Below are 24,379 nucleotides of genomic sequence, written 5' to 3' on the forward strand. Positions count from 1 at the left end.
AGTCCAAAGGTCAGAATGATCCTGATGGCCAGTCAAAGTACCTTCCATCAGGATAAAATCATGAGATGTGGAGAGCTGGCAAAACCACATCTATATCCACACGGGACTCTGGATCAATAAATGACTCCAATTTGCAGAAATCATAGGCATCCATTTCTAGTTCATTCCGTTGGGTCATCGGTTTTTTGCCTTTGTTTACTAGGCCTTCTATCCGCACAATTCCAAAGAGACAATCTTGGGCGGGCCACCATGATCCAAGGCGTGCCATTTCCTCCAATTCTTATACAATTTTATAATCAGTCTAGCTGGTGTTATTTCCTTTTCTGATGATTTTCCGCATTTGTCTCAAAACATAAGATTGCTTTTGCACAAAGAGTTCTAATAGTCCCTGACCTTAAGTCCTTGCTTCAGTTGCTAACTTGCAATGCATGCATTCATGTCAAGCACGCATAATTCATACCAGGCCTCAATGACATCTTACATGGATATATGAATCACAATGTATATATATATATATATATAATCTTTCCCAACAACTGTTGCTGCCATTACCTCCCCTGCATTGTTTTCACCACTGTTTTCAACACTGTCCCCACACCAGGACTATGGCTCAGCCTCAAGACCAGCTTATCAGAGATTTCAGCTCTAGCGATCACTGAGAAGAAACAAGAACTCCCAATTGAATCCTAGCACCTCTCTCTTTAAAGACAGGGTGGGGGGAGATCACATGACATCTAGTACCATTTAAATGAGCCAACAGCACCAACCAGGAACACCTGTTGTCCGCCCCAACCCTGTCTTTCACATGGGTTTGGCATCAATACCCCACACCTAGCAAACAAGGCTAGATTTCAGGTGACTCCCCTCCATTAGGGCATATTAAGTATAGTTTGTTGCCTTTTAGTCAGCCAATAACAACATTTTATTACCCTTGAATCCAAAACTTATAATTTTTGATCAACATTGAAAATTGATCACTTTGGCAAAGCAGGCCTCTTTGCTGATCAGAGGCAAGTATGTGTGTCTATGCAAACACAGTCTTCTTCTGAGGGCTTTCCCCCCAGTTTGTCAACAGATGGCAGAGTAGAACACATTCAGTTCACTGGCTTACATCTTTGCAAGCTTAATAATGTTCTTTTTACAGTTTTTTTTTGTAATTTAACAGTTTAAAAAAAAAGAAAATTCCATCATATGGAATCATACTGATGCAAACCTTGGTCACAAGTAGGACTGGAACTTTTAGACCCACTGCCATTTTCTGTCAATTATTCCATTTGTTCAAATGGCAACCTACTACTGCTAGCTGGGGCTTCTCTGACATTTGCTAGCAGTAGGGGAATGTTGAGACCCATGAATCTTGGTTTCCATTCCAGTCTCTGGAGGGGAGCATATCTGAGTGGACACAGACGCTTTTCCCTGGGTCTCCTACAGCCTGTACCCATTCTGTTTCTTACACACATCCCACGCTAGCTCATCATCCAAGTCTCCCCAGCTTCCTCCTTGCATCCTCATACCAGTCCCGGTTCCCACATCTAGTGAGTCTCCACTGCTGGTCTACCTGTCTGAGTCCCAGTCTCCCTATCCCAGTCTCTTCAACCAATCTTCTCCCTGGCTCCTTCTCAGATCTTGTGCTTCCCTCCCCCTACTTGCTCCATATCCCATTGCACAGCCAAACTATTAACTCCACCACTCTTCCCCTCCCCTCTGCCAATTCTGCATTAGAGTCAGGTCGCTTCCACTTTCTTGATGTTCCCTGGGTTCCAGAAGATTGTATCCCTGCTCTTGGTTGCTGTGCCCAGAATCCCAGTGCCCACATCAGCAATTGTAAGGTTTTCTAATCCTTTAATTATTATCATAGCTCTTCTCTGAACTGGAGCTCCTCTCCATTTTATCAACATCCTTCCTGAGGCAGACACCTGGCATGGGAAATTTTCAGTGAAGTGGTTGAAGTTTGGCTGAATTATAAAATTGTTTCTCCCTGTCTAGTCTCAGCTGCCATGCAACCTTCCCCTCCCCTCACCGTCCAGCCTCATGAAGTAGAGGTAGTAGTAGAGGAGAGGGGCAGCCATGTTACGCATCAGAGATAGGTAGTGAAGGTAGGAGAAGAACTTGAGTCTTAATCTGGCCCTGTTTTCCATTGTGGAAATTTCTTCCTTCTCCCCTAATATAATGCTGCTGCTGCTGCTTTTCCTCCAGCTAGATTTTGAATGGACCTGATTCAGGTAGGCATGCTCAAGTCCTAGAAGTGAAATAGATCATTTGTGGGTTGCTCTGGCATTTAGACATCCAGGTGCCTAGAGCGAGACAGCAATGCACATAGCAAGAGGCAAAAAATTTAGGCATGTAGAGAACTTTAACAGCGGAAATGTAGACACCAGGTGAGTTAGGCACCTACAGCATTCAGCAGCAGCTGAACAGGGTATTGTAAATGTAAGGGGCATGTAAATGCTGGACTTAGGTGTCTAGGTCCTATCTCTTACTTTTTTCTGATCCTCCCCTTACTATGAAGAAGGTTCAAGTATGTGCAATGTCAGGTGATCAGAGGAGAAGGACAGGTGAGGATCCTGGGGTGGAAAACTGAGTGAGGGTCAGGTTTGTGGGAACCTTAGGGAGGGAAACTGAGGCAGGGGGAGAAAAGGTACTGGCTAGGAAGCGAGATGAGGGTGTTTGCTGGTGAGAGAGAAAAAAGTAGAATAAGTAGTGCTTGCTGGAGAAGGAGGGGAGATTAAACATTTGAAAGGAGGAGAAATGGAGGGAATGTTGGAGGATATTTGTAGCCTTATGATTACTGAAGAGAATCTGCATTGCTTAAGGTTAGGGGGTTTGTAACATGAAGAATCTGAGTCATGCCTCCCACAACTAAATTGCTGACTGAGTAATCTGACCCTGTGCTTGTACAAGACCTATAGCAGTTGGGCCACTATCTGATTGTGGGCCTTGAGTATTACAGTAATAAAATATAACAAGCAGCAATAAAGCAAAAAAATCTGTGTGAGATGCAGAGCTTCTATGGCGTAACTATTTTTAATTATGTTCCCAGGGGCATTCTTGATCCCATATGTCATAGCACTTGTCTTTGAAGGAATCCCATTGTTTCATCTTGAACTAGCCATGGGACAGCGCTTGAGAAAAGGCAGCATTGGTGTCTGGAATACCATCTCACCTTACTTTGGAGGAGTTGGTAGGTTTCTCCATGTTCTCTGAAAACTAGTTAGCCCATTGTCAAGAGCCATATTAAATATTGACTAGGGAACTGGTTAAGTAACTGAAACAAGTGCCTCAAGCTCCAACCCAGAGCAATACTGGCTCTAGGAAACTAAAGTTTGATCTCCCTGGTCACACTGTCCAGCAGTTCTTACCCATTCACAAGCATACAGGACTGCTCTCTGATATGAAGCCTCAAAACGCTTTTATTTAGGAAACACAAGACAGTTACATAAAATAAAATCAGTCTAGTGGGGACACAGTGGGTTTGTTAAAAATATCTCAAGACCAAGCGATGTGCCCAAGAGAACTCTGCTTGCCTCCCACTAGACCCAACCCCCTTTGGGTCCCTTCCACTCTGTTTGAGGAAAACTAAATGAATTAGGAATTAACCCTGGACAGAGACAAACCATTAATTAAAACAAGGGACCATTTGGGGTCCTTATCAGGAGTCACACAAACCTTCCTCCATCAAAAACTAATAATAGGACAATGTACAAGTCCCCAGCAGTTAAGCATGTAGAGGAATACTCTAACACTATTATGGGTCTGAACAGCCTAGCCCCATCCTGGGTACCTTCTGCAGGCCATTGACACTTGGGTGCAATACTCACAAACAGCCTCCAACATGTAAGTCACTCCCAGCTATGTCTGTGTGTGTGCTGCAGCCAGCTAGCCACACTTTGGCTCTCACCAGTCTTGGTTATGCTGCAGGGTGACTCCAACACACATCCCGTCCCAGATCTTCCCCAAAAAAATGTATGTTCTGTACTGCCCAGCCCTCTCCCGAACAGTACAAATATGTTAAGTGCATTATTCGTTTAAGGGAATAATATGCACACAACCTGTTACCCAGACACTTAAACTTGAACACACTGGATTAGATAAAACAGTAAAACAAGTTTATTAATTACAAAGACAGATTTTAAGTGAAAACACGTAATGAGGCATAAAAGCCAGAAATGGGTACAAGAAAAATAAAGATAAAATCCTAAACTGGTGCTGAACTTCAATATTAATTTCAAAGTTCTCACCACATGCTTTCACTGACCAAACTGTCAGGTTAGGACTCCTCCCCCAGAGTCCAACAGCTGTTTCCTTTGTCTCTTCAGGCTTAGTGAATGCAATGGGTGGAGGGAAGGGGGTACCTTGGGTGTTTGTCCTTCCTTTTTATAGTTTCAGTCCTTCTTGAAAAAGATTTCCAGCTGAGAACCAGGAGCCAAAGAGTCTGTGGAAGGATATTCCTTACTGTTTTTTTCACCTGTTTGAACTTTGTCTTCCCTTCCTTCTTGATGAATCTGTTCACTGCTTAAATCAATCAAATTAAAGCAAGCATGCATTCCTTTGTTTAGGACAGACCTGTTTGCAACTTGTGTAGGCAAAGCTATGGGGTTTGGAACATGTGTTAATAAACACCATACAGGGGAATATTATAACTTCATATACAATGTTGCCACACAGATGATACCTCACAATACGTCTTGTACAAAATTGTTATAGTAATGTGTAGGGTATGAACACATGGGCCTACTCGGTCACACACACACACAGTGAAAGACAGCAGCATATTAAGCTACTACCTGTAATGTGAAAAGGAGTACTTGTGACACCTTAGAGACTAACCAATTTGAGCATAAGCTTTCGTAAGCTACAGCTCACGTCATCGGATGCATACCTGTAATGTGTAGACAGCAGCAGAGTGCACCAGAGACATTCCTCTGCATGCAGCACTAAATGGGCACTTTGTGGCATGAATTTCCTCTCACATACACCAATGGAAATCAGGCTTTTCTGGCTTCCACCAAAATAAGTATGGTTCTGCCCACTGATTCCTAGAACATTCCCTCACGTGTTGGAAGTGATTGGATGGGCAACACCACAATCCTTCAGGCCAAAGATTATCTATTTGTAGCAGGATGGTGAGGAGTGGAATGAAAATGTTTAATTCCATTTGAAGCAAGGAACCTCTGAAATTCTTCAGAACAGAATTTAGGTCCATTGTCACTCATCAACTGTACCAGTAAACCAACCTGGCTAAAACAAGTTACCAAGACCACTGGACATCCTTGTAACTATAGCACAAGTAATTCTGGAAACTTCTGGTTATTCTGAATGGGCGCTGATTACAACCAAAAACATATCACCTTCTAAAGGTCCAGCAAAGTCCACATGAACATGTGTCCAAGGAGTCCGAGGCCACAACCAAAGGATGTAGATAAACTGGGCTAGGATCATGCTGAATTTTCTGACACTTAGTAGAGCACTTCGCCTTGCTCGCAATATCTTTGTTGATCCTCAGCTACCAGATGTGATTCTGGGTTATGGTCTTCATCCATACAATGGCAAAATGACCTTCCTGAAGAGCTTCCAAAACCTGAGACTGAAGTGATTTCAGAATGATCCCTTGTATTCCACATCTGATGCGACCGTGATTCACAGATAATTCACATGAGACAAATTGTGTAAACTGGGGATTCTTTTGATCTTGAACAGTGTACATTGCAGTATGAATCCTTTCAGAACAAAAAGCATATCATCCTTAGTGGTTACTTTGTTGACGTCTATGCTAGTGATAGGTAATTGTAACAGGGTCAGCACCTGCCTCTCATGAGCGTCCCCTTTCTCTGGCTTAGTGCCTACAGTCTTAATTCTTTTCAGCAGGGCGGTACCCACCTCTCATGAGTGCCCCTTTCTGTCCTATCTCAAAGCCCTCAGTAATGTCCTGTAGCCCTCCCCAGGCTCTGGTCCTCAGTTCTGACCAACAGGGCCTCTCTCAGTACCCTAATTGTCCAGCTTACATGTGAAGGTTCCTGCTCGGGGGTTCATCGCCTGCCCTTTAGTCCTCTGACCCCAGCTCTCCAGCTGGGTCAGTCTAGATCAGTCCCCTTCCAGGGGTAAAAAGTTCCATGGACAGTCCTTTCCCTCGGCTGGTCTTCAGTGAGTCCTGGCAGCCAGCCAGAAGCTATTCCATTGCTTCCCTGGTCCCTGCCATCAACTACCTGCCCTAGCCCTTGCAGCCAGCCAGGAGCACCTCTTGCTCCCCCAGTCTCTGCAAGCAGACTGCCCTCACTCTGGCCCTGCAGCTCCTTTTATATGAGCCTGCTGCGTCCTCACTGGCTGCTTCCTGCAGCCTCTCTGATTGGCTGCTTCCCCTTCAGCCACTTTAGCCCACTTGGAGGGCCTCTCCACTGCTCCTTTCCTGGGATGGGTGAGACAGGACTCCAAGGCCTCCAGTAGGAGGCCTTTGGGCCTAGTCCACCCCATCACAGTAATCTATTCATCAAATTGAGATAGATTACTTTGTCTGAAGTTTCTTTGGGTTGACAGGAGTTTAAGCGTAGCAGTCGCAACAGCCCATCAGCTTTGCCATGCTGAGTCCCATACAGTATAGGATAGAAATGAGTTGAAAGTAGCAATTCTCATCATTGCATATGAGCAGAAGCTAATGACGGAAAGCCAGGTTTTGGTCCAAAAAAAATTGAAAGTAACAGGCAACGATCCATCAGCAAGGTAAAATGTCTACCATACAGATTGGTATGGAACTTTCCGAATTCCTAAGATAATGCTGAGAGCTTCTTGCTTTATCTGTTCTTCTCAGGAGTAGTGAATGTTCATTATGCAAAAGCAATTGCTTTCTCCATGCCATTAGGAAAAATGTGGGAAAGAACTGCAGCCACTCCGTGTCATAAAGCATTACAAGCCAAATTCAATGGTAGTGAAGCATCAAAATGTGTAAGAACTTCAGCTGATGTCAACAGTTTATTTGCTTCCTTAAATGCACACTCGCACTCTTTAGTCCATTCCCATTTTTTCTTTGCTTGTAACAGTTCATGTAAAGGTGCCATTATCATCAGAACAGGCAGAAATGTACCATAGTAGTTAAGCAGTCCTAAGAATGAATGTAATACTGAAATGTTCTCTGGTGGTGGCAGCACTTCAGGAACTACCTTTTCTTTCTTTCTCTGGTGATTTCCTTAAGCCACTGGCATCAATTACAGGTCCAAGGTATTCAACTGAAGATTTGAAAAACTCACATTTGTTTTGGTATACTCTCAGTCCATGGTATTGCAGTGTTTGAAAGACAGCACCCAAATTTTGAAGATGATCCTTTCCTATAACAAGGATGTCATCCAAAACAGCATTGAACTTCATTCAGCCCTTCAAAATCTCATCTATGGCTTTCTGGAACAGGGCAGGTGCCAATGTGATACTGAAAGGCAACCTGTTGTAAGAAAATAAGCTTTTTTGCGTGTGATAGTGAGATATTTGCAAGCTCAGCCTACATTTGTAGGTATGCATTAGTATGCAAATCCAATATACTGAAATACTGTCCACCACTAACAAACAAACAAATCTTCAGTAGGAGGCAGTGGACACTGGTCTGCACATAAAGCCGGATTCCGTGTCACTTCAAAGTCTCCACAAATTCAGACCGAGCCATCCTCCTTGATTACTGGTACAATGGATGTAGCCTACTCACTGTGAAACCAGTGACAGCGATCAATCAACAGTCCAAATCTGCTTCTACCAGAGGCTTCAGAGCATAAGGCACAACTCTGGGCTCTCAATACTTTGGTTGGTTTTCAGAGTTAACAGTAAGCTTCACTGACATGTTGTTCATCTTTCCAAGCTCTTTTTCAAAAACTTCAAAGTATCTGTCCACTATGTGATCATCATCAAGAATGGGGTGTAGCTATTTGATGATATGGGTCCCAGTGTGGGGTGACAGGTGACAACTAGGAGTGTGGAACTATAGAACTACTGACTGATTGTGCTATGTAACCTATCATTTAAATCAACTTCTATATCAGATGACTGGAGGATAGCTAATGTGACACCAATTTTAAAAAAGGCTCCAGAGGCAATCCCAGCCATTACAGGCAGGTAATCCTAACTTCTAATTGGTTGAAACTATAGTAAGGAAGAGAATTATCAGCAACATACAGATGAACATGATTTCTTGGGGAAGATTCAACATGGTTTTTGTAACGGGACATCATGCCTCACCAATCTACTAGAATTCTTTGAGGGGGGTGATCCAGTGGATATAGTGTACTTAGACTGTTAGAAAGCCTTCAACAGGGTCCCTCACCAAAGGCTCTCAGCAAAGTAAGCAGTCATGGTCCCCTCATGGATCAGTAACTGGTTAAAAGATAGTAAACAAAGGGTAGGAATAAATGGTCAGTTTTCAGAAAGGAAAGTAGTAAATAGTGGTATTCCCCAGATGTCTGAACAGGGATCAGTTGTGTTCAACATATTCATAAATGATCTTGAAAAGAGGCAAACAGTGAGGTGGCAAAATTTGCACAAGCTACTCATGATAGTTAAGTCCAAAGCAGACTGCGAAGAGTTACAAAGGGACCTCCCAAAACTGAGTGACTGGGCAACAAAATGGCAGATGAAATTCAATGCTGATAAATGCAAAATAATGCACATTGGAAAACATAATCCCAACTATATATACACATACACAGAAAGGTGGAATCTAAATTAACTGTTACCACTCAAGAAAGAGCTCTTGGAGTCATTGTGGATAGTTTTTTGAAAATATCCATTCATTATGCAGCAGTAGTCAAAAAAAGCTAACAGAATGTTGGGAATAATTAGGAAAGGGATAGATAATAAGACAGAAAATATCATATTGCCTCTATATAAATAGATGGTATGGCCACATGGCATGCAGATGTGACTGTCCCATCTCAAAAATGATATATTGGAATTGGAAAAGGTACACAGAGAAGAGCAACAAAAATGATTAGGTGTATGGAACAGCTTCCATATGAGGAGAGATTAATAAGAGTGGGACTTTTCAGCTTGGAAAAAAGAAGACTAAGGGGGATATGATAGAGGTCTATAAAATCATGACTTGTGTGGAGAACGTAAATAAGGTTTAAAACAAACAAAAGGAAGTACTGCTTCACACAATGCAGTCAACCTGTGGAACTCTTTGCCAGAGGATGCTGTGAAGGCCAAGACTATAAGAGGGTTAAAAAAAGAACTAGATAAATTCATGGAGGATAGGTCCACCAATGACTATTAGCCAGGATGGACAGGGATGGTGTCCCTAGCCTCTGTTTGCCAGAAGCTGGGAATGGGTGAAAGGGGTTGGCTCACTTGATGATCACCTGGTCTGTTCTTTCCCTCTGAAGCACCTGGTATTGGCCACTGTCAGAGGACAGGATACTGAGCTAGACGGACCCTTAGTCTGAGACAGTATGGCCATTCTTATGTTCTCCCAGGCTGCAAAAGCCAGCTGACACTCCTGTAGAGCCCTACATTACTGCTTCAGCTTCCTTCTGAGTCCACTCACCCGCCTCCCCACTTCTTTTCCATGGCTCTCCTCCTGTTCCATAGCTGTAAGATGAAGCTAGGTGTTCCTGCACTAGAAAACACTCTTGGTCCCACTCATCACTGAGGGAACCTTGAGATCATAGAATATCAGGGTTGGAAGGGACCTCAGGAGGTCATCTAGTCCAACCCCCTGCTCAAAGCAGGGCCAATCCCCACTTAAATCATCCCAGCCAGGGCTTTGTCAAGCCTGACCTTAAAAACTTCTAAGGAAGGAGATTCTACCACCTCTCTAGGTAACGTATTCCAGTGTTTCACCACCCTCCTAGTGAAAAGGTTTTTCCTAATATCCAACCTAAACCTCCCCCACTGCAACTTGAGACCATTACTCCTTGTCCTGTCCTCTTCTACCACTGAGAATAGTCCAGAACCATCCTCTCTGGAACCACCTCTCAGATAGTTGAAAGCAGCTATCAAATCCCCCCTCATTCTTCTCTTCCGCAGACTAAACAATCCCAGTTCCCTCAGCCTCTCCTCATAAGTCATGTGTTCCAGACTCCTAATCATTTTTGTTGCCCTTCACTGGACTCTCTCCAATTTATCCACATCCTTCTTGTAGTGTGGGGCCCAAAACTGGACACAGTACTCCAGATGAGGCCTCACCAATGTCGAATAGAGGGGAATGATCACGTCCCTCGATCTGCTCGCTATGCCCCTACTTATACATCCCAAAATGCCATTGGCCTTCTTGGCAACAAGGGCACACTGCTGACTCATATCCAGCTTCTCGTCCACTGTCACCCCTAGGTCCTTTTCCGCAGAACTGCTGCCTAGCCATTCGGTCCCTAGTCTGTAGCTGTGCATTGGGTTCTTCTGTCCTAAGTGCAGGACCCTGCACTTATCCTTATTGAACCTCATCAGATTTCTTTTGGCCCAATCCTCCAATTTGTCTAGGTCCTTCTGTATTCTATCCCTGCCCTCCAGCGTATCTACCACTCCTCCCAGTTTAGTATCATCTGCAAATTTGCTGAGAGTGCAATCCACACCATCCTCCAGATCATTTATGAAGATATTGAACAAAACCGGCCCCAGGACCAACCCCTGGGGCACTCCACTTGACACCGGCTGCCAACTAGACATGGAGCCATTGATCACTACCTGTTGATGATGATGGAGGCTGTTCTTGCACCTGTATCTTAAAAGAAAAGTTAAACTATCATGTACCATCAAGTGTTGTGGGTAGCTGTGGTAGTAGGGCCAGGGACCTGAGGTTTGTGCTCTTCCTCTCCCTCACGCATTTGGAGTACCTCTACCTCCTCAGGACTCCTGTACAAAAGTTGATTCCATAGAATTGCTGCACTGTCACCGCCACCCACTCATATGTGAACACCTCATAGTCCTCTGCACAGGGGCAGCAGCAAACTATACCTGGTTTCCCCACTGCTATTGTGAAATGCTCTCATGCATGAGAGTTCAGTGTTCTGGCCTTCACCCTGCCCCTTCTTCTGATCACCTGAATCTACATTTTCCCCATACCCTTAAACTCTTCCACCCCCTTTTCCACCACTTTTCTCCTCCACCCTTTTCATTTTAGATTAAGATATTTGTTATAATCCCATCTCCTTCCATAGTCCTTTCTTTCCTTCACTATCACAGAATGGTAAGGACAAAGTGGCCACTCTTGTACTGCTCCCTGAATTTGAAATGTTATCCTAGCACTTTCACTCCCAGGGGAGAAGGTTTCCTGTCTGTGCTGTTGAGTAATTGTCATCTTGGTTCTATTCAGGGGAAGAGACCATCACAGATGACCTAGACTGTTTTTAAAACCACCAAAGGGGAAAAACAAACAAAAACACTCACACAAAAACGAGAGATTAGGGCAAATGCAGTAGCAGGAGTGGCATAAATTTGTTGGGTAAAGTAAATAAGTGTTCTGACAGCTTATTTAAGCAATTTGTTTAAACTGAAATTTTTTTGTATTCAATAGGTATTGGTTCATTGATGGTGTCATTCATTGTGAGCTTATATTATAACACCATTTTAACCTGGGTGATGTGGTATTTCATTAACTCCTTCCAAGAGCCCCTTCCTTGGAGTGCTTGCCCACTAAATGGGAACAGAACAGGTAATTAATATTTCAAGTCTCTTGTTGGTGTTAAGGTTGCAAAGTGTTACCAACTCTTTTTTATTCCTATAATATGGCATTAAGTCCTACTGTACAGATTTTTTAAATGGCTCATTTTAAAATCTTCTCTTTGAACTAGGGCTGTCAAGTGATTAAAAAAATTGTGATTAATTGCACGGTTAAAGAATAATAGAATACCATTTATTTAAATATTTTTGGATGTTTTCTACATTTTCAAATATATTGATTTCAACTATCACACAGACTATGAAGTGAACAGTGCTCACTTTATATTATTTTTAATTACAAATATTTGCACAGTAAAAAAAATAGTATTTTTCAATTCACCTAATACAAATGATGAAATGCAATCTCTTTATCATAAAAAGTTGATCTTACAATTCTAGAAATATGTACAAAAAATAACTGCACTCAAAAATAAAACAATGCAAAACTTTACAGCCCACAAGTCCACTCAATCCTACTTCTTGTTCAGCCAATCGCTCAGACAATCAAGTTTGTTTACATTTGCAGGAGATAATGCTGCCCGCTTCTTGTTTACAATGTCATCTGAAAGTGACAACAGGTGTTTGTATGGCACTGTTGTAGCGGGTTTTCAAGGTTCCTTCCCCACTCTGAACTCTAGGGTACAGATGTGGGGACCTGCATTAAAGACCCCCTGTCATAAATATAAAGGGAAGGGTAAACCCCTTTAAAATCCCTCCTGGCCAGAGGAAAAATCCTCTCACCTGTAAAGGGTTAAGAAGCTGAAGGTAACCTCGCTAGTACCTGACCAAAATGACCTATGAGGAGACAAGAGACTTTCAAAAGCTGGGAGGAGGGAGAGAAACAAAGGGTTTGTGTCTGTCTGTATGCTGCTTTTGCCGGGGACAGAACAGGAATGGAGTCTTAGAACTTTTAGTAAGTAATCTAGCTAGGTATGTGTTAGATTATGATTTCTTTAAATGGCTGAGAAAAGAACTATGCTAAATAGAATGACTATTCCTGTCTGTGTACCTTTTTTGTAACTTAAGGTTTTGCCTAGAGGGATTCTCTATGTTTTGAATCTAATTACCCTGTAAGATATCTACCATCCTGATTTTACAGAGGTGATTCCTTTACTTCTATTAAAAGTCTTCTTGTAAGAAAACTGAATGCTTTTTTATTCTCAGATCCAAGGGTTTGGGTCTGTGGTCACCTATGCAAATTGGTGAGGATTTTTGCCAAACCTTTCCCAGGAAGTGGGGTGCAAGGGTTGGGAGGATTTTGGGGGGGAAAGATGTGTCCAAACTACGTTTCCCAGTAAACCCAGTTAGAGTTTGGTGGTGACAGTGGAAATCCAGGGTCAAAGGATAGAATTAATTTGTACCTTGGGGAAGTTTTAACCTAAGCTGGTGAAAGTAAGCTTAGGAGGTTTTCATGCAGGTCCCCACATCTGTACCCTAGAGTTCAGAGTGGGGGAGGAACCTTGATACCCCCTAAGCTTATTCTTACCAGCTTAGGTTTAAAAACTTCCCCAAGGTACAAACTTTGCCTTGTCCTTGAACAGTATGCTGCCACCACCAAGCGTTTTAAACAAAGAACAGGGAAAGAGCCCACTTGGAGACATCTTCCCCCAAAATATCCCCCCAAACCCTACACCTCCTTTCCTGGGGAAGGCTTGATCAGAATCCTCACCAATTTGTACAGGTGAACACAGACCCAAACCCTTGGATCTTAAGAACAATGAAAAAATCAATCAGGTTCTTAAAAGAAGAATTTTAATTAAAGAAAAAGGTAAAAGAATCACCTCTGTAAAATCAGGATGGTAAATACCTTACAGGGTAATTAGATTCAAAACATAGAGAATCCCTCTAGGCAAAACCTTAAGTTACAAAAAGACAACAGGAACATACATTCCCTCCAGCACAGCTTATTTTACCAGCCATTAAACAAAATGAAATCTAATGCATTTCTAGCTAGATTTCTTCTTCCTGGTAAGTAAGTAAGTAAGTAAAGGAGTACTTGTGGCACCTTAGAGATTAACCAATTTATTTGAGCATAAGCTTTCGTGAGCTACAGCTCACTTCATCGGATGCTGTAGCTCACGAAAGCTTATGCTCAAATAAATTGGTTAGTCTCTAAGGTGCCACAATTACTTCTTTTCTTTTTGCGAATACAGACTAACACGGCTGTTACTCTGAAACGTAACTTAACAGGAGTTGTAAGGCTGCATTCCTGATCTGTTCCCGGCAAAAGCATCACACAGACAGACCCTTTGTTCCCCTCCTCCAGATTTGAAAGTATCTTGTCCCCTCATTGGTCATTTTGGGTCAAGTGCCAGTGAGGTTATCTTAGCTTCTTAACCCTTTACAGGTGAAAGGGTTTTGCCTCTGGCCAGGAGGGATTTTATAGCACTGTATACAGAAAGGTGGTTACCTTCCATTGATATTTATGACACTGGTGTAGCAAGATATTTATGTCCCAGATGCACTAAAGATTCATGTCCCTTCATACCTCAACAATTCCAGAAGATATGCATCCATGCTGATGACGGGATCTGCATGTTCATTTTCATCATCTGATTCACATGCCACCAGCAGAAAGTTGATTTTTTTTTTGGTGGTTCAGTTCTGTAGTTTCTGCATTGGAGTGTTGCTCTTTTAAGATTTCAGAAAGCATGCTCCACACCTCATCTCGCTCTGATTTTGGAAGGCACTTCAGATTCTTAAACCTGGGGTCGAGTGCTGTAGCTATCTTTAGAAATCTCACATTGGTACCTATGTGTTTTGTCAAATCTGCAGTGAAAGTGTTCTTAAAAACGAACATATGCTGGGTCATCATCGGAGATTGCTATAACATCAAATATATGGCAGAATGTGGTTAAAATAGAGCAGGAGACATACAATTCTCCCCCAAGGAGTTCAGTCACAAATTTAATGAATTCATTCTTTTTTAAAAAATGAGTGTCATCATCATGGAAGTATGTCCTCTGGAATGTTGGCCAAAGCATGAAGGGGCATACGAATGTTTAGCATATTTGGCACATAAATACCTTGCAATGCCAGCTACAAAAGTGCCATGCAAATCATAGAATATTAGGGTTGGAGGAGACCTCAGGAGGTCATCTAGTCCAGCCCCCAGATCAAAGCAGGACCAGCACCAACTAAATCATCCTAGCCAGGGCTTTGTCAAGCCAGGCCTTAAAAACCTCTAAAGATGGAGATTCCACCACCTCACTAGGTAACCCATTCCAGTGTTTCACCACCCTCCTAGTGAAATAGTGTTTCCTAATATCCAACCTAGACCTCCCCCACTGCAACTTGAGACCATTGCTTCTTGGTCTGTCATCTGCCACCACTGAGAACAGCCTAGCTCCATCCTCTTTGGAACCCCCGCTTCGGGTAATTGAAGGCTGCTATCAAATCCCCCCTCACCCTTCTCTTCTGCACACTAACAATGCTTCACATGGGGAGACAAGCTGCTAGTGGGCATTGTCTTATGACTGTAGGATCACAACCAGGCAAGCTGTTAAGCACTGGGAGAAAGACTTTGGAGTGAGCTATGCTTTTAGACGAGAGTGTATCTTGTTACTTAAGTCTAGGTTTTAGAATGTATTTAATGATTTTGTTTAATATATAACCATTTGTTTCCATTATTTCAACTTACCATTTGAATCTCTATTCCTCATTAAACTTTTGCTTGTTTTTTCTATAAACATATCTAAGTGCTATGTGTTAAGCAGAGCTGTGACCTAAGGTGTAACAGATAACCTGATATATAGTGTTCCTTTGAGAGCAGAATATCTGTGTCTGTGAACACTGAGTGGATCAGGGGCTGGGCACTCCAGGGGGATGTTTGGTGGCTTTGGGGCTTGGAGTGTTCCTATCACTAACCTACAGAGGGATAGTGGAGCCTCTGCAGTTTGAGAGGAGAGTGATTGTGTTGTCTGTGGCCAATGGAGGTGAGGAGCTGACATCCAGCAGACACAGTAAAGGCTCTCTCATGCTATAGGCAGGTGATAACAAGGTGCCTCATAACCTTGGGTGCTCCCAGGAAGCATCACAGAGAGCCACCTTTTTCAAAAGAAATTTAAAATTTTTTTCACCCAAACACGACAAACAAAAAAGAGGTGATAGTTTAACAGTCTCAACTTCAGATTTCAAACACCTAGCATTCCTGGAACCACCTCAGTGGTACTGACTAAACCCATTATCCTACTGAGTTAGATCAGAGTACCATGCAGTTTGCTGTCTATGGGTCTTTAAGAGAAGACCTGGACAACTAGTATCTTATTTGGATAAGAAAGACATTAAAAACACCTTGGCACTTTTTGTAAGAGGAAGGAATTTTCCCCAATGTTCTTCAACAAAATGTTTCCATCCCCACTGTTGTGTAAGATGCTGTGTACTGGTTGCCTTCCACACTCCATCTCCTGGAGCTAGCTGAATTTCAGTAGTGCTATACTTTACAGTTTGTGAAGTGCTTTGGGATTTCTTGGATTATTCCAGATCCCAGATGTATAGAAACTGAATAGGTCATGAAAGGGTTGATCTAGTTTTCCAGAGTGACAAATTCCTGAGATCAGATGTTCTGACTTAAAATAAATAAATATCATAATCATAGACTTTAAGGTCAGAAGGGACTATTATGATAGTCTAGTCTGACCTCCTGCACAACGCAGGCCACAGAATCTCCCCCACCCACTCCTGTAACAAACCCCTAACCTATGTCTGAGCTATTGAAGTCCTCAGATTGTGGTTTAAGGACTTCAAGGTGCAGAGAATCCTCCAGCAAGTGACCCGTGCCCCAGCAAGTGATTCCTGCCAATCTGCCCTGGAGGAAAGTTCCTTCCCAACCCCAAATATGGCGATCAGCTAAACCCTGAGCACGTGGGCAAGACTCACTAGCCAGACACCCAGGAAAGAATTCTCTGCAGGAACTCAGATCCCACCCCATCTAACATCCCATCACAGACCATTGGGCACATTTACCGCTAATAGCTGACGATCAATTAATTGCCAAAATTAGGCTATCCCATCGTATCATCCCTTCTATAAACTTATCAAGCTTAGTCTTGAAGCCAGATATGTCTTTTCCCCCACTGCTTCCCTTGGAAGGCTGTTCCAGAACTTCACTCCTCTGAGGGTTAGAAACCTTCATCTAATTTCAAGTCTAAGCTTCCTGCTGGCCAGTTTATATCTACTTGTTCTTGTGTCCACATTGGTACTGAGTTTAAATAATTCTTCTCCCTCAGTGGTATTTATCCCTTGGATATATTTATAGAGAGCAATCATATCTCCTCTCAGCCTTCTTTTGGTTAGGCTAAACAAGCCAAGCTCTTTGAGTCTCCTTTCATAAGACAGGTTTTCCATTCCTCGGATCATCCTAGCAGCCCTTCTCTGTACCTGTTCCAGTTTGAATTCATCTTTCTTTAACATGGGAGACCAGAACTGCACACAATATTCTAGATGAGGTCTCACCAGTGCCTTGTATAACGGTACTAACACCTCCTTATCTCTACTGGAAATACCTCGCCTGCTACTTCCCAAGACCGCATTAGCTTTTTTCACAGCCGTATCATATTAGTGGTTCACAGTCATCCTATGATCAACCAATACTCCAAGGTCCTTCTCCTCCTCTGTTACTTCCAAGTGATGTGTCCCCAGTTTATAACAAAAATTCTTGTTATTAATCTCTAATCCCTTGCACTTTTCCACTATTAAATTTCATCCTATTACTATTACTCCAGTTTACAGTCATCCAGATCTTCCTGTATGATATCCCAGTCCTTCTCTGTATTGGCAATACCTCCCAGCTTTGTGTCATCTGCAAACTTTACTAGCACATTCCTGCTTTTTGTGCCAAGGTCCCTAACCTCTTCATTAAAGACGGAGGCAAAGTATTTGTTTAGCTATTGGGCCATGCCTAGATTATCCTTAACCTCCACTCCATCCTCAGTGTTTAGTGGTCCCACTTCTCCTTTCTTTGTTTTCTTCTTATTTATATGGCTATAGAACCTTTTACTATTGGTTTTAATTCCCTTTGCAAGGTTCAACTCTACAGGGCTTTTGGCCTTTCTCACTTTATCCCTACATGTTCTGACCTCAATAAAGTAGCTTTCCTTGCTAATCCCTCCCATCTTCCACTCCTTGTAGGCTTTCTGCTTTTTCTTAATCACCTCTCTGAGATGCTTGCTCATCCAGCTTGGTCTACAACTCCTGCCTATGAATTTTTCCCTTTTCTTGAGATGCAGGCTTCTGATAGTTTCTGCAACTTTGACATGAAATAATTCCAGGCCGCCTTCGCCTTAGATCCACAAGTTTTTCAGTCCAATCCACTTCCCTAACTAATTTCCTTAATTTTTTACAGTTAGCCCTTTTGAAATAAAAAACCCTAGTCACAGATCTATTTTTGTTTATCCTTCCATTTAGATTGAACTGAATTAGCTCATGATCGCTCAAATCAAGGTTGCCCCCCTACAACCATTTCTTCTAGTACTCACCAAAACCAAATCTAAAATGGCATCCCTTTTATTGGTTCAGCAACTGCTTGGTGAAGGAACCCATCAGTTATTGCATCCAGGAAAATCTGAGCCCCTATTATTATTACTAGCACTTGTCCTCCAGTCTATATCTGGGAAGTTGAAGTCTCCCATGATCACACAATTCCCATTAGTATTTACTTAATTAAAAACGTTAAAGAAGTCTCTATCCATATCCAGATCAGATCCTGGCAGTCTATAGCACACCCCATGCACTAAGGCTCAAGTAGCTTTCTTCCCCAATGTGATTTTTGCCCAGACAGACTGTCTTGTCCATTCCAACACTTATTTCTTTACAGTCTACCTCATCATTGATATACAATGCTCCATCACCTTTGCCTTTATTTCTGTCTTTCCTAAACAGCACATACCCTTCAATACCTGTAGTCCAGCCATGACTACTATTCCACCATGTTTCTGTTATCCCTATAATATCTGGTTTCACTTCCTGCACCAGTAGCTCTAGTTCCTCCATCTTGTTACCTAGGCTCCTCGCATTGGTGTATAAACATCTTAATTTTTGCTGTTTGGCCTTGCTCACATTCTTTATCCGATTAGGCACAGACATTCTATTGTCAATATCACCTATTAGACTGGTATGTACACTACCCTTCCTCCTTATGTCCATTCTCCTACCCACTGCTGTATCCTTTCTTACTTTGTTTTCTTCCCTCTCAATGTTAAAATCCGGCATGGCGATTACCTGGACATCTCCCAACCATCTCCCCAAATTCCTAGTTTAAAGCTCTCTTGATCAGTTGTGCCATCCTCCATCCTAGATGTCTATTTCCCTCCTTACTCAGTGAAGTCCATCCCAAGAGAACAGTCCTCTGTCCATGAACGCTTCCCAGCGGCCATAGCCACTTCCCAAAGCCCTCCTTATAGCACCAGTGCCTGAGCCATCTGTTGAGCATCATAATCTTGTCACACCTTTGTTGCCCTTCTCTAGGAACAGGTAGAATCCCACTAAAGATCACCTGAGCCTCGATTTCCTTAAGCGTCTTCCCCAGCCTGGCATAGTCTCCCTTGATACATTCCAGCGAGAATCTAGCCTTATCATTTGTTCCCACATGAAGGGCAATCAGTGGATTCTTTCCCGCTCCTGTTAGGATCCTCTTCAGCCTCAGGTCCACATCCTGTATCTTAGCACCTGGCAGACAGCACACCCTTCTGTTCTCTGGATCAGCTCATTACAGACCTGTCTATTCTTCTCAGTAAGGAGTCCCCAATCACGTAGATCTGCCTTTTCCTGGCAATGGTGCGATTCTCCAGTCTATCCCCTGTTCCCTCTGGCTGCAAGTCCTCTCGATTCCTATTGTCCCTTGCAATCCTCTGCAACCCATCCTGTATCCTCCTGGGGCTCATATTTGGTGTTGTTATCTCCATTGACTCTTGCCCTCTTCCTATACGGCTAGCTGCTCTTTTCTTCTTCCTTCCCCTCTCACCTTCAGTGACCACTTGCTGTGCCCCTTCTTAATTTTCCAACTCCGCAAACCTGTTCCTGAGCTCTGTTTCTTCTTCACTAGCCCGTCTTTTCCTCTGCCTGGTTCTCTTAGTCACATGCTTCCACTGTCCATTTTCCTCACCCAGCAGTCTCCCCTCAGAGTTCTTTGGTCCTGCTTCCATCTGCAAGTCTGACCTTTTCCCTTTAGCCTCCTCATGTCTTTGCTCCTTCATCTGCTTGAACCCCCTTCTAAACTCAAACAGAGTTTCCACCTGCATCTCCAATCCTCAGATCTTTTCTTCCACCAGCTCTATCAGGCGGCACTTCATGCAGACGAAACTCTTTTCAGGTACCCCCTCCAGGATCATGTACATGCCTCAGCTTCTACATCCAGTCATCTTCATTGTGTCTTCCACTACTTGGGTCACTACCACTGCTGCCTCTGTATTGGTCATAGCCTTCCTACCTAAGTCCTTCTCCTCCAACAGAATTCTCACTCAAACTCCCCTGTTTACAGCTCTGTTTGCTGGCTCCTGTGCCACTGCAGCTGTCCTAGCTGCTGCCTGACTGGCTGGCTGCCTTTATAGGACCCCTAGTCAGAGAAGCCCCGCCCCCTAATCAGGGCTCAGCTTCTCTCCCAGCACACTGCCCCTACCAGCCTCTTCTCCTCCAACAGAATACCTTCTCCTCCAACAGAACTCCCACTCAAACTCATATGGACCACCTCAACCTCCCACTCTTGATAACACAACATCCTTGTTGTTATGAGGCAGGCAGCTCCTCCAGCTCTTGTGTAGAACGGGACAGAATCGCACTCGTTCCCACAAAAACTATTTAGGCACCTAGACCACCTGACTCTACAGGTGGGGTTCCTATTCATGGATCACAAGTAGAGATAGTCCTAGGGCTGGTCTACAATGGGAATTTACATTGGCATAGCTATTTCTCCCAGGGGTGTGAAATATGCATACCCACAGAAGACATAGCTATACTGATCTACCCCTAGTGTAGACAGTGCTAGGTTGACAGAAGAATCCTTCCATTGATCTAGCTACTACCTCTCGGAGTGGGAGGGTGGATTACCTACACTGGCAGGAGAACCCCTCCTGTCTGTGTAAGTAGGGTCTATGCTGAAGTGCTACAGCAGCACAGCTACAACATTTAAAATGTACACTTTTAAAATGTACACATTTGGGCACCTATCTCCATGAGAACAGTGGGGCTTAGGACACATCCTTGTCATCAGCATCTCCCATTGGCTATCTTAGGCAGCTCCCCACCTAGTGTGCTAGCTTTTGTGAACTGCAGTCTAAGGCATGTATCTCATGGACACCTCAGCAGTGGGAGGGGCATGGGCAATGCCCCTACTTCTGGCTGCACAGAGGGACCCTGCTCCCAACACCTTCCCCAATGACCTCCCACCCTGCGCCCAGCCTGGGGCCACCACACTCTCCCTGCCAGAGTTACCTGTGCGGAGTGGGGGCTCTGCTTTCTCCTGCACCTCCCCACATTTCTGACTCATTTGTCCCGTCCCAGCAGCAGGCCCAAGTGGGGAATATAGGGGGCGGGGCAGAGCCGCTTCTCACACCAGCTGAGGCTGGCTGCTCAGTCGCTGCCTAGCAAGCTGGAGACCCCCATTCCTCTGCATATTTCCAGGTCACTTGGCCCCTGTCCCTGTCAGCTGGGACCAGGCAGGGAGCAGAGCGGATGAGCCACCACTGCCTCCCCGCCAGGCTCTCTCCCAGGCGGGGTCCCTGAGCTGAGTCAGCCGACACAAGAAGCAACTCCATACTGCACTTTCAGCTCCCTGCCCAGGCCCAACTACTGGGGAAGGGGCCGAGCAAGCTGGAAGTGCCAAGGGAGACGCACAGCAGCAGGACAGAGCTAGCAAGGCTCTCGCAGAAATGTGGGGGGGCACTTGACCCCACATGCATCACCTCTTTTACAGGTAGTCTTTGTCCATGCTTTATTGCCTAAGACTAAAGGTCACCCAGGAGGGTGTGGCACTGGAAGGAATTGAACTCTGGTCTCCCAAATTCCATGCTAGTGCTCTAATCACTGGACTATCTTGAGATGGGTGTGGTTGCTTAGGAACTGTGAAATATTAGCTTTCCTGACCTGAATAGTGCTGAAGCTTTATCCCTGCACACTTCTTGAGGTTCCTGTAACAAAAGTCCCCTTGTAAGCTGGTATGGTCTCACCAGCCTATCTGGATCTGGTCCTGCAGGAGAGAGAAAAGGCAGGGAAATGCCTAGTTTGAGGATGCTGCTGGCTCTTAGGTGCCTGGGTGTCAGGACTAAGGAAGTTATGCACAGGCCCAGCAACATATCCATACTATTGTAGGACTGGAAGGGACCTCAAAAGGTCATCTGGTCCAGTCCCCTGCATTCATGGCAGGACTAAGTATTATCTAGATCAGAGGTGGGCAAACTATGGCCCACAGGCTACATAGGGGTTGGAAAACTATATGGAGGGCCGGGTAGGGAAGGCTGTGCCTCCCCAAACAGCCTGGCCCCCACCCCTTATCTGCCCCATTCCACTTCCCGCCCCCCCGACTACCCCGCTCAGAATCCCTGACCCATCCAACCCCCCCGCTTCTTGTCCCCTGACTGCCAGCTCCTTGGACCCCCACCCCTAACTGCCTCCCGGGACCCCAGCCCCTATCCAATCCCCCCTTCTCCCTGTCCCCTGACTGCCCCAACCCCTATCCACACCCCTGACAGGCCCCCTGGGATTCCCACACCCTATCCAACCCCCCCTTTCCTGTTCCCTGACTGCCCTCCCCAAACCCCCAACTCATTCAACCGCTCCCTGACTGCTGCACTGGGACCCTTGCCCCCTTACCATGCTGGAACCAGCCATGCCGCCATGCTGCCCAGCAAGAGCGGTGGGCCAGAGTGCTGGCGGCGCGGCATGCTCAGGCTGCAGGGGAGGGGGCTGGGGGCGAGCCTCCCCGGCCTGAGCTCAGGGGCCAGTCAGGAAGGTCCTGCAGGTCAGATGTGGCCCATGGGCCATAGTTTGCCCACCTCTGATCTAGATAATACTTAGTCCTGCCATGAATGCAGGGGACTGGACTAGATGACCTTTTGAGGTCCCTTCCAGTCCTACAATAGTATGGATATGTTGCTGGGCCTGTGCATAACTTCCTTAGTCCTGACACCCAGGCACCTAAGAGCCAGCAGCATCCTCAAACTAGGCATTTCCCTGCCTTTCTCTCTCCTGCAGGACCAGATCCAGATAGGCTGGTGAGAGACCATACCAGCTTACAAGGGGACTTTGGCTACAGGAACCTCAGGCAAACAAGTTTGCCCACCCCTGATCTAGATCATCCCTGACAGGTGTTTGTCTAACCTGCTCTTAAAAATCTCCAATGATGGAGATTCCACAACCTCTCTAGGCAATTTATTCCAGTCCTTAACCACCCTGACTGTTAGGAGGTGTTTCCTAATGTCCAACCTTAACCACCCGTGCTGCACTTTAAGCCTATTGCTTCTTATTACAAGGAGGGAGAAAAATTGTTTTCCTTAACCACTGAGGATAGGACAATCTTTTATGTACTTGAAAATGTCTACCAGCTGCCAACTAGACACTGAGCCGTTGATCACCACCCATTGAGCACGACAATCTAGCCAGTTTTCTATCCACCTTATAGTCCATTCATCCAATCCATACTTTAACTTGCTGGCAAGAATACTATGGGAGACTGTATCAAAAGCTTTGCTAAAGTCAAGATATATCATGTCCACTGCTTTCCCCATATCCACAGAGCTAGTTATCTCATCACAGATGGCAATCAGGTTGGTCAGGCATGACTTGCCCTTGGTGAATCCATGTTGACTGCTCCTGATCACCTTCCTCTCCTTCAAGTGCTTCAAAATGGATTCCTTGAGGACCTGCTCCATGATTTTTCCAGCGACTGAGGGGAGGCTGACTGGTCTGTAGTTCCCCAGGTTCTCCTTCTTCCCTTTTTTAAAGATGGGCATTATATTTGCTTTTTTCCAATTGTCCAGGACCTCCCCCAATCGCCATGAGTTTTCAAAGATAATGGCTAATGGCTCTGCAATCACATCAGATCAAGGGACATAATCGTTCCCCTCTATTCGACATTGGTGAGGCCTCATCTGGAGTACTGTGTCCAGTTTTGGGCCCCACGCTACAAGAAGGATGTGGAAAAATTGGAAAGAGTCCAGCGGAGGGCAACAAAAACGATTAGGGGACTGGAACACATGACTTATGAGGAGAGGCTGAGGGAACTGGGATTGTTTAGTCTGCAGAAGAGAAGAATGAGGGGGGATTTGATAGCTGCTTTCAACTACCTGAAAGGGGGTTCCAAAGAGGATGGACCTAGACTGTTCTCAGTGGTAGCAGATGACAGAACAAGGAGTAATGGTCTCAAGTTGCAGTGGGGGAGATTTAGGTTGGATATTAGGAAAAACTTTTTCACTAGGAGGGTGATGAAACACTGGAATGTGTTAGCTAGAGAGGTGGTAGAATCTCCTTCCCTAGAAGTTTAAGGTCAGGTCTGACAAAGCCCTGGCTGGGATGATTTAGTTGGGGATCGGTCCTGCTTTGAGCAGGGGGTTGGACTAGATGACCTCCTGAGGTCCCTTCCAACCCTGATATTCTATGATCAGCCAATTCCCTCAGCACCCTGCATTAGATCTGGACCCATGGACTTGTGCATGTCCAGTTTTTCTAAATAGTCCTTAACCTCTTCTTTCACCACTGAGGACTGCTCACCTCCTCCCCATACTTTGTTGCCCAGGACAGCAATTTGGAAGCTGACCTTGTCTGT

At 44.6% G+C, this 24,379-nt stretch overlaps 1 protein-coding gene across 1 annotated transcript in view; it reads left to right on the top strand.

Annotated features, from left to right (window-relative positions):
* LOC144260525 (sodium-dependent neutral amino acid transporter B(0)AT3-like) overlaps positions 1-24,379 on the top strand; it is a 113,977-nt gene that overhangs the window by 37,830 nt on the left and 51,768 nt on the right. The window contains exons 2-3 of the mRNA XM_077809179.1: positions 3,041-3,181; positions 11,480-11,617. Coding sequence (XP_077665305.1) covers positions 3,041-3,181; positions 11,480-11,617 — 279 coding nt within the window. The remainder of the gene's footprint in view (positions 1-3,040; positions 3,182-11,479; positions 11,618-24,379) is intronic.

Source organism: Eretmochelys imbricata, chromosome 2 (genome assembly GCF_965152235.1).
Source record: "Eretmochelys imbricata isolate rEreImb1 chromosome 2, rEreImb1.hap1, whole genome shotgun sequence".
Classification (NCBI taxonomy): Eukaryota; Metazoa; Chordata; order Testudines; family Cheloniidae; genus Eretmochelys; species Eretmochelys imbricata.